Raw genomic sequence first — 11,162 nt, forward strand, 5'->3', positions numbered from 1 at the left:
CAAAGGACTGTTGACCATGAACAGAACTGCCCTCTGGTGTGCCCTCTCCAATATCGAATGCCCAGACAAGTATCTGACGATCCTGCGTCTGCTGCATGAGGACATGAAGGCAACTGTTGTAGGCAATGGCGGTTCTGAAATGGCTCCTTTCAGAGTAGACACTGGTGTCAAACAGGGCTGTATCATTGCACCAACCCTGTTTGCCATCTTCATCTCAACCATCCTCCACTTCACCAGCCAAAACCTACCTGAGGGAGTCAAACTCATATACAGGATCGATGGCAGGCTCTTCAACCATAACAGGTTTAAGGAAAAAAGCAAGGTGCTCACATCCTCCGTCATGGAGCTCCAGTATGCAGATGACAATGCCTTTGTTGCGCACTCTGAAGCAGACCTCCAGAACATCTTGGATGCTTTTGCCAGAGCTTACCGACTCCTGGGACTTGACATTAACATCAGAAAAACCCAGATCCTTTACCAACCAGCACCTGACACACCTTCCCAAGCTCCCACAACCTATGTGGATAACAGCCCCCTGGAAAATGTGGATCAATTTGCCTACAGTATGTTGGCAGCCTTCTTTCCACAAGAGCTGTCATTGATGCTGAGATTCAATGGCACACAGAGTTTGCCAGTGTGGCTTTCGCCAGGCTGAGGAAGAGAGTGTTTGAGAATCGGGACATCCAGATCAAGACCAAACTTCTTGGTTATCAAGCAGTAGTTCTGCCCTCCCTGCTCTATGGGGCCGATTGCTGGAACACCCACAGCAGACATCTGAACGCCCTAGAGCAGTACTACCAGCGATGCCTTCCTTCGGATCAGCTGGGAAGATAGGCGAACTAGTTTGTCTTGAAGGAAGCCAACATCTCCAGCATCACCACAACCATCACCCGACACCAGTTACGATGGACAAGCCACATCATATGTATGCCAAACAACCGCCTTCCAAAACAAATGCTTTATGGCCAGCTGAAGGAAGGGCAACACACCCAGGGGGGGCAGATGAAGCGGTACAAAGACAACATCAAAACTTACCTGAGAAAGTGTTGCTTCAACCTCAACAACTGGTAGGAGGCTGCTCTCAATAGAGATAAGTGGAGCAGGATGGTCCATGAAGGCACAGAACAACTAGAAAAGGACCTACACCATGCCGCTGAAGAAAAAGGCTACAAAGAAAGGAGAGATCCACCACCAAAATGGATCCTCAAACTACCACAACCAGCACAACCATTCACACATGCCCCCACTGCAACAGAACCTGTGGATCAAGGATTGGCCTCTACAGCCACCTGAAGACCCAAAAATGACCAGACCCACCGACAGGAGGACAATCATACTTGTCTCGAGGAGGACAATCATACTTGTCTCGAGTATCATCGCCGATGATGATGGTGTGTGTGTGTGTGTGTGTGTGTGTGTGCACGCGTCTGTGTGTATACGCATGCGTCCACTTGCTGTTGTGAACCAATGCCCGGAGTATATATACCCACCCCCCTCCCCCCACATATACAGTACACATACACATACACTCCCCAACACCACACACACACACACACACACACACAAACGTGCATGCCTCACCCGGAGGAAGGAGTCCAGCGAGCCGTTCTCCATGAACTCTGTGATGATCATGACGGGGCTGCTCTTGGTGACCACACCCTCCAGGTGGATCACGTTGGGGTGGTCGAACTGGCCCATGATGGACGCCTCGGACAGGAAGTCCCGTCTCTGCTTCTCCGTGTAGCCGGACTTGAGCGTCTTGATGGCCACGAACATTTCCCGCTTCCCCGGGAGCTTCAGGTTCCCGCTGCACACCTCCCCGAACTCTCCTGCGCGACACGGAACACATAGGTCAGCCCCTGGCGATGACTGATGATTTTCTGCACCTTTATGGGCGCCCAGCCCACCCAGCTTCTGATGTACAGTATTGCATTACATTACGGTACAGTCATTTAGCAGACGCTTTTATCCAAAGTGACTTACAGTAATTGCATTTAAGGGAGGTATGCAGTGTATTACTACTCGCCAGAGCTCACAAGTGCATCTCCTTTCTAAACAAGTGACTAAGAGCATAATCTAGTGCTAAAGCCAAAGTGAAAGAGCAGCAAAATATAAATACAATATGTGCTTAAGAGGGAGGATCCTGGTAGTACTTCTTGAAAAGATGAGTTCTGAGCCTGCCATATTGTAAGTACAGTATGTTGGTTTAACAGAATGGATTCCCAGAGAAGTGGAAGATCATATCGCACATCATATTGTAAGATTAAGGCAATCTGGTGTAATGAGTTAGGATCTATTTCTGACTGAAGTTAATGACACCATAAAGCCAAACCCATAACACTTAATCCATCTAAATTCCTCAGATCGTTCATTCAAAACAGGATTTCTCCTCCCTCCATTGAATCCCTTCTCTCCATTACCAACGGCGTCTTCACCTGCTCCGATGACCTGCTCTATCTTCACGCAGGAGATGTCAATCTCCTTGGCGAACTCCCGCACGGCCTCGTTGGGGTCCTCGTACGTAAACGGATCAATATAGATCTTCATTCCTGGAGTCACTTGGAAAAAAGAAAAAAACGCTATAATGTTCGATTCTCGCGTTTACAAATACAGACAGGCTCACGCACAGGCAAGACATCCTGATTCTCATTCAGTGCCCAAATTGGCTGAGCAAAGAGGTTAAAACTGGAGCAAAGTTTATCGTAGCACTTAGAATAGGTGATCAGTAGCCTACTAATACTAGCACAGTATTACAGTACCACTTTACGCCAATTTGACCGATTTTGCTCCAGCAAATTCAGGCCCGGGGTGGATGAAGCAACCAGTGCGGGTGATCATAGCAGAGTAATAGGCTACTCTAGGAAGCGTATTCGTGGATGGTAAAGATATGGCTGTCACATCTACAGAAGTCGATGAGCAGTGATGGGCCGGTCTCCGTCCTCTTGGTGGGCGATAAGGCCAGTTTAACGTATGTATCCTCTCTGGAGTGTCATAAGCGACTATTATTAATGCCCGGGAGAGACAACGAGGGACTCTTATCAGTGTCCCCGCCCTCCGGATCTGCTCCGCTCTGAGGATATAAATTGGCTCTGCTAAGCCCTGACGTCAGGTAAATTGGCTTAAGGTGGCCTTTAAGTGTCCAGGGACTTAAGCGTCCCGGGCTTCAAATCCGATTATTCGGCTCCCACTCCGCCACATCTGGCCGGGGGCTTTTTTTAATGGACAGTGTTCATGCACACGCTCTGCTAAAGGCGGGTGGTGGGGGGCTACAGAGGAGAGACCTGGCAGATTCCGCTATGGACGGAGAGTCTGCCTCTAGGCAAACACCCCTACCACTGCCCCGATAATGGCATGATCCGAAGACCTACCCACCCACCATTGGATGCCACAGACCAGCACCTCACATGGAGGGGGGTGGCAGGGGGTGGGGGGGGTGGACAGCCGCGATGAGACAGGCTGGGGGGATGGAGCACACACATGCACACACGCATGCGCACACGCACACACAGACATATGCACGCACACACGCGAGCACGGACGCACGCACGCACGCACGCATGCACACACACACACACACACACACACAAACACACACACACACACAGGCCGGTGGGAGCGTTCTAATGGCTGTGAAATGGCTTTAAGCTTCTGGGTGGAATTCTCCTGACCGAATCACACACTGACGGAAATGAGTTTGCGGTAAGGCAGCGTTTACAGTAATCGGATAGGATTGATTACATGTGGCAAAGCTGTCTCCATCACACTAGGCGGGGACAGGCGGGGTAAACCGAAAAGTAAATAAACAGATAAATAAATAAAGACGGTGAGCTATGCCCGGAGAGGAAACGTACTGTCAGTGTGTTAGAGTTGAGCTATGTGAGAGAAGAGCGGATGATAAGCCTTAATCTCTAAAAGTCCCAACTCGCTTAAATTACATCTCCTCAGTGCCGCTCGGGAGATTTATTTCACTATTATGTTCCATATATCATACAGCACGCCAAACGAATATGGAAGAAGAATACATAATTAATGAAGCGCCATTCCTTAACTGTCCTCCCCTTTGAATTGTCTCCAACAATGCAAATTAATTCAGCGGCATTAGCATGTAAATGTAATTTAGAAGGTGAGGTGGGCAAATGCTGTTTTCAAATCAGTGGAATTGGTTGACTATGAAACGAGATGATGCACTTAACACTCGTCTCCTGTATACACAGGTTATGGGAGGTAAACCCTGGCGCTAAGAGGGTTGGAGAGCCTCATGGCGAGGAGGTGAGGGGAGGGAGGGGAGGGAGGGGGGTTTGGGGGAAGGAGAGAGCCAAGGACACAGAGCGGCGTGGAGCTGAAGGTGGTAGCCATGGAGACAGGTGTGCGAGCGCGGGGCTGAACGCTGCTGGCCGCCGCCGCCACCGCGTGAGGCGGTCGCCATGGAGACAGGTGTGCGAGGTGGGGGCGGCGGGGGGAGCGGTAGAGGGCTCGGAGAAGACGGCGAGAAAGAGAGGGAGGGAGGGAGAGAGAGGGGTGAGAGAGAGACAGAGAGAAAGAGGTGAGATAGAGAGGTGTGAGAGAGAGACAGAGAAAGAGAGAGAGAGTGGGGGGAGATCTGTGTATGTGTGTGTGTGTGTGTGTATGTGTGTGTGTGTGTGTGTGTGTGTGTGTGTGTGGTGTACTCACTGTGGCCACTGGTATAGTGTTGTAGCTTGTCGGTGTACTCTGAGTCGGCCCTGTCGAAGCCACGCCTCCTGGAGACAGGACAAAGAGCTATAGCACTGGACCAGAGGAGGGAGGAGCCAGGGACAAACCAAAAACCCCCCACCCCAACACACACACACACACACACACACACGTGCGCTTGCACACACATACACACACACACACACACACACACACACACACACACGGCTCCCCCAGTCACCTAATGACCAGCCAGAAAGCCAGACTATAAAAACCACTACCTTTAACAAGCCACAGGACGCAGTAAAAACACACTAATGAAGTAGGTTAAAAACAACAATCACCAAAGCGGTTAAGTGTCTACTTCAGCTGAGGGATATATGGAGGGCCAGACATGCAGGTATAGTGCAGTCTGACTGGCTGTCTGGTGGCACTTGTCTGATTGGCAGTCAGGAAGCCAAAACTAGGTGGTAGCTTGCTAGCGCTCGTCTGATTGGCTGTGGGCGCGGGGCGGAGCAGGACTGACTCACCGGTTGCAGACGATGATGATGACGGCCACGGCGATGAGGAAGACCAGACCCGCAGCGCCAGAGCCGATGATGAGGGGGAGCTTCTCCTGGATACTGGTGTTGTACTCCTCTGCGATTGGATGAGCACACATACACACAAAAATACACACAACACACACACACACACACACAGAGTTAGTGCCACCGTCACAGAAGCATATGGGAAGGCCTCCGAGCTGGCGCATATGGAGGGAGCAGGGGGTGACAGACACACAGACGGCTCGGGGGGAACCAGTGGCCATCTTGGCTGGCTGGCTGGCTGGCAGCGGAGCCCCACTGAGCACGCTCAGATGACAGGGATACGGTTGGTCATCTGGCACCGAGAGCGCGGGGCGCATGGAGGGTGGACGGAAGGAAGGGAGGAGGGAGGGAGGGAGGGAGGGAGGGAGGGAGGGAGAGGAAGGAGGGAAGGAGGGAGGGAAGGGAGGAGGGAGGGAGGGAGAGGAGGGAGTGAGGGGTGGGGAGTGGGATGGCATGAAAAGGAATGGTAGAAAAGGGGAGGGAGAGAGAGATGGAGGATGTGGGGGGAGGAGGGTGGTTGGGTGGGCGAGAAGGAGGGAGCTAAGGAAGGAGGGAGGGAGGGAAGGAGGGAGGAGGTGGAGGAAGGGAACATTTTTGGTTGAGACCCAGCCCCCTGTGCTGCAGTGTGCTGCCAAAGACAGGGAGCCCCACATCGCACACACACACGCGCACGCACGCACGCATGCACACACACACACACACACACACACACACACACACACACACACACACAAGCGCCCTAAAATAAACACATAAATCACAATACTGAGGATAAACCACTGTGTGTGTGTGTGTGTGTGTGTGTGTGTATGCCACACATTAACCTAGCTAGCCTCTCAGGCTGGTATAGACCCACCGGAGCCCTCATACAAACACGAGTCCTCTTTCTAACCCCTGACTCACCGACTCCTCGCCTGTGATGCAATACTTTGTATGCATGTGCAACGTCTGAGACCTCTAAGAAAAAGCTCTCCCCAGAATCTGTTATATAAAACATAGGCCCTCGTTCGTGTCGTGAGGATAAACTAAACACACGCTGCAGATACGTCCACACATCATGTAACAGTTACACTTTTAAACATATTCGGGATCGTATTCTGCTCCGTGTGGTGTGGTCTGCCCTCCTGGCTGTGTGAACGGTCGGTCCACGGTCAGCGAGGGCTTATGGGCCACGCATGAGATGTGATAATGATAGCCCGCTGAGTCAGCGTTCCCCGCCGCCAAGCACGGTCGACCCCCTCACCCTCGGTCATGGTCTGGAAGTAGAGCTTGCCGCTGTAGCGTCCGAACCCGGCCACGGTGCGCGCCCGGACCTGGAACACGTAGATCCCGCCGGACCTCAGGCCGCGGATCACCACGGTGTTGGTCTGGCTCCTGATGGTGGTGGAGTTGTAATCCGACTGGTCCTGGGGAACGACGTAAAGAACATGTACATGTTAGGTTAGGTAGGTTAGGCTGGGTTAGGTTAGGTTAAGGAGGTTAAGTTAGGTTGGGTTTAGGTTAGGTTAGGTTGGGTTGGGTTGGGTTGGGTTAGGTTAGAGGAAGTAAGTTAGGTTAGGTTAGGTTGGGTTAAGTTAGGTTAGGTTAGGTTAAGTTAGTTAAAGGAGTAGTAAAGGGAAAATGCGTGTTTAGCTCTTTTTTAAGGTTACATATGATCATATACAATGGTTCAGATCAAAACGTTGACAAAACTAGCACTTTTGAAAAAGTCTGATAATTGCTCTACCACCGTTGTGGTCATACAATGGATGTGGGTGGGCACCGTGAAAAATCATTCAAAAAAACATGTTAAACTCTCAATTTCAAAGACAAGAAACTCACCGAGGTGTTACAGTAGTTGGCGTTCTGACATATAATTCGCCATAAAGTAAGATTCTAGTACACCTGGAAAGGCTTTTTTAAATATTTAGCATATAACTATTTAGTCGCAGCACATACATGTGTAAACTTCCGCAAACTAGGTAGCCTAGCAACATAAACAATAACAATAGCTACCGTAAGTAGTTCCGCTTCCTGAATCCCCTCTGCGGATTGATCTACACATCTACAACGGTCGCTTCAATACAAGTCAATGGATTTCATAAAATGATCAATAGAACCCTACAGGATTCATACTTTGCGGCGAATTTGATGTCAGAACACCAACGGACACCAATTACCCCCTCGGTGAGCTTCTTGTCTTTGAAATCGAGAGTTTAACATGTTTTTTGAATGATTTTTCAAGGTGCCCACCAAGAGTGCTGGTTTTGTCAACGTTTTGATCTGAACCATTGTATATGATCATAAGTAACCTTAAAACAGGGCTAAACATGCATTTTCCCTTTACTACTCCTTTAAGGCAAGGTTAGGTTAGCTTAGCGTACAGTAGGTTGGGTTTAGTTTAGGCTGGGTTGGGTTTTGTTGGTTAGGATAGGTTAGGTTGAGTTGGGTTTAGTTTAGGTTAGGTTACGTTACGTTAGCCATCACTGAGAGCAAATCATCTTTTACAAACAGTGACCCGGTTGACTAGAGGACACCGGCTACAAAGGCAGCGCGAGACTTGATGGCGAGCTGTGAGCTGTGACAGATCCATATTTCCACGCCACCCTACCCCTCTCCCCTCGGCTGACAGGTCTGATGGAGGACACTGCGGCAGCGGCGGCTGCTCCCCTCCGCCCATCGCTCAGCGCGCTCTTCAGACGCACGGCAGGGGCCCAGACAACTGTTTTGACAGCTCTCTTCACCGGCCCCGTCAGAGAAAGGAATTATACTCAGAAGTAGAACAGCGCGGCATGCAGCGTGCACTGGAAGACTTCGATTGATGTTTTCTGTGTGTGTGTGTGTTGTGTGTGTGGTGTGCGTGTGTGTTTGTGTCTGTGTCAGTGTGTCTTTGTACAAATATAGCGAGTGTGTTCACATGTGTGTGTTTATACGTGTGTGGGTGTGTGTTTGCGCGTGCGTAATTGTGTGTTTACTGCATATGCGTGCGAGTGTGAGTATGTGTGTGTTTGTGTGTGGGCGCTTGTTCTTGTGAGAAAGCAAGCAAGCGCTCCCGAGGAGCCTGTCTTCTGAACGCTATTTTTACCGCTGTCGACGCTCAGTTGTTTCAAACCGCAGATCTGCCTGAATCAGCCCCCGGAGGCTTCTCCACAGATGGGCCGAGCGTGGGTTCTCTTCTGCGTTGACTGACCGTGAGTATAATTGAACGAGAAGGAGCTGAGGTTCTAAAGCGCTGCTCAAAAGCGCTGTCTAGGCGCTGTCTAACGCGGGATCTGTGGACTCGCTGTTCTGCAAACCAACAACAAGGAGTTAGTTCCCCGAATTTCACCGCAATGGGAGATGAGAGGCCGTCCGTTTGTACAGTTCACGACCTTATTTCGACAGACTGAGGTGAGGGACTGAATCTGTAATATCTCCATGTACCGCAGCTGTCTGTAGAGTAGCAGGAGCGAGTACAAAACTTTTCAGACAAGCCTACAGACCATTAGGATGGATCAGCTGTAGTCAGTCTACTTTACATATCAGTGCAGAAGGAGTCTAAGGTCATGGTCAAGCTATACGGCTTTTATTACTCCTAACCGCACTGCCTTTTTGCTTAAATTGATATTAATGGGGGGAGGCCAGGGGAGGTCATGAAGTATTTCATGGGGAGCGCTCCAGGCAAGCTCAAGTTGAATAGTGTGTGTGTGTGTGTGTGTGTGTGTGTGTGTGTGTGTGTGTGTTGTGTGAATAGTTCCACCTCTTGCCAGGGCATGTCGTTATGGCGAAAAAATGGCATGTCCGTCTCCAACCTTTTTTTACACAACAACAACAACACACACAACAAAGCGCTCCAGTGTGACCAGGGCCTGACCCGCCCCAGGGTTTAGAGTCCAGTGTGACCGTGGCCTGACCCGCCCCAGGGTTTAGAGTCCAGTGTGACCGTGGCCTGACCCGCCCCAGGGTTTAGAGTGCGTGAATGCCGGTACCTTCTCGTAGTACTGGAGCTCGTAGTCCAGGATGACTCCGTTGGGCTGGTCCGGCTGGGACCAGGAGAGGGTGATGCTGTCCACCGTGCGACTCACCTGGTGCATGATGGACACTGTGGAGGGAGCTGAGGAGACAGACAGAGAGAGAGAGAGAGAGAGAGAGAGAGAGAGAGAGCATGGCATGTTAGATTAAGATTAATTTCCATCTCCACGTTCACACGTTCAGAAAAGTACAGTACCGAGTCAGAAAGCCCCTGAAATGTATACTGCATGTATGCGTCCTGAACGTTATTGGACGGACCACATGTGAAGGGCATTCTGAGGTGAGTCTAATGGCCAGGCATGTACGAGGGGCAAGCCACAACACTGGCTCCCATCACGTAAGCGCGGCCTACAGGGACTTTCCAGTGTCAAGTCACTGCCATGATGAATCTAAGCTTTCCACCCTGACAGGAAGGGAAAAGAAAGAGGAGTTAGCTTTCTATCTGTCTGGCTGGCTGGCCTACCGGCTAGCAATCACACCCCTGGCCTGGCTTGGCCTACTCCTGGTCTGGCATAACGTGGCCACAGATCCTCCCTCTGGGAAGTCAAAACAAATTCGTGGAGCAGGCTCATTTCGTAAGGGCTACACAAAAAACCCAGTGCAAATCGACGGAACCACAAGTATGCCGCACACACAATCCCGTGTTTTTTTTCTTCTCTTTTCTCGCGTTCTAATTGTGCTCCGGCGGTCTCCGCTTATGCATATTTATTGCGGATGACAACTTATTTCGCGCCATTAAGCAGGCCGCGCCGGTGACTAGCTGGAAGCCCGCAAGCGGGGGACAAGGCGTGCGGTCGCGGCGGACGCATCCGGAGATCGGCCATGTTTATTTTATTCGTGGTGATCACAGGAGCGCGGCGGTTCACCCATAAAGGCCGGTTGAATGGGAGTGGGTGAGGAAGGGTGTGGGTGTGACCGGGGTTAGCTCACTCTCATCCCTTTATCCAGCAAAAACCCAGAACGTTCTCCTTTCTCCGTGTAGGGGGGTTGAGGTCGGCAGGGGTGTGTCTGCCACATGCCCCCGTACAACCGTTAAGATTAGTGCTGGGCGCCGCGGGTCGCTGAGTAGCGAATGAAGGAGATAAAAGTCTTGTCTGGGGGGCCTGGAGGGGAGGAGGAGGCAGGATTTATAGGGCCCGGGCCCCCAGACTCCCCCCTCACCGGCCCTGTGCTCTACTGCCCCGGCTCTCAGCCAGGAGCTCAGTGGCTCCCCAGGGCCCCCACCATAAAGACGGAGGCCCCTCCGCCGGCACACGCTCTCCATGGAAAATCCACCGACTGGAAAAGCGCCTCCGCCCCTCTCCTGCCATAATCTACGACTCCGAAGCGTTGCATTCTGGGCATTCAAAGCAGCGGCAGGTCTGGTTCTCCAGAGAGAGAGAGAGAGAGAGAGAGAGAGAGAGAGAGAGAAAGAGAGAGAGAGAGAGTGGCCAGAGAGAGCCGGCCATCAGAGGCCCATCAGTGCGGCCAGGAAGGCGGATGATGGAGAGAGAGGCGGGGGGTTTTATGGCCCATTCATTCTCACCAGCCTGTCAGGTGGGACTCGCGCGACCTCTGACCCCGACAGAAGCTTCCTCGCGAGGGAACACTAATCACGAGGCGCCGTATAAACATGGCGGTAGCCAGAGGAAGACTCGGCCGCCTTACGGCCGCCTGTGCTGCACCCCTTTAAGATAAATGTGCCGACAGGTAATAAATTGGATGGCGGAGCGCCGGTGGTCATGCCGAGATGGCCTGGTGGGGAGGGTTGGGGGGGGCGAACGGTCGAATCCAAGGAGAGGGGGAGGGGCTTGTCTCGCCGGTGTTCCCGGTACAGATGTGCTTGTATATCCTAGACCCAGACGCCTGCTTTCTCCCTTCCTACTGCTCTACATCTCTATCTCCACCAAATATCCGTCTCTGGTAGGGGTG

The 11,162-nt window shown here is 51.6% G+C and overlaps 1 protein-coding gene across 2 annotated transcripts in view; it reads right to left on the reverse strand.

Moving 5' to 3' along the window:
- ephb2b (eph receptor B2b) overlaps positions 1-11,162 on the reverse strand; it is a gene marked incomplete at both ends in the record, with an annotated part of 145,496 nt that overhangs the window by 16,431 nt on the left and 117,903 nt on the right. The window contains 6 exons of one of the 2 annotated variants that reach the window (XM_084440900.1): positions 1,582-1,829; positions 2,436-2,558; positions 4,672-4,739; positions 5,202-5,310; positions 6,505-6,667; positions 9,209-9,333. In XM_084440900.1, the coding sequence (XP_084297026.1) occupies positions 1,582-1,829; positions 2,436-2,558; positions 4,672-4,739; positions 5,202-5,310; positions 6,505-6,667; positions 9,209-9,333 (836 nt within the window). The remainder of the gene's footprint in view (positions 1-1,581; positions 1,830-2,435; positions 2,559-4,671; positions 4,740-5,201; positions 5,311-6,504; positions 6,668-9,208; positions 9,334-11,162) is intronic. The other variant, XM_084440899.1, reaches the window with a different exon arrangement.

Source organism: Borostomias antarcticus (assembly GCF_949987555.1).
Source record: "Borostomias antarcticus genome assembly, chromosome: 7".
Lineage (NCBI taxonomy): Eukaryota > Metazoa > Chordata > Actinopteri > Stomiiformes > Stomiidae > Borostomias > Borostomias antarcticus.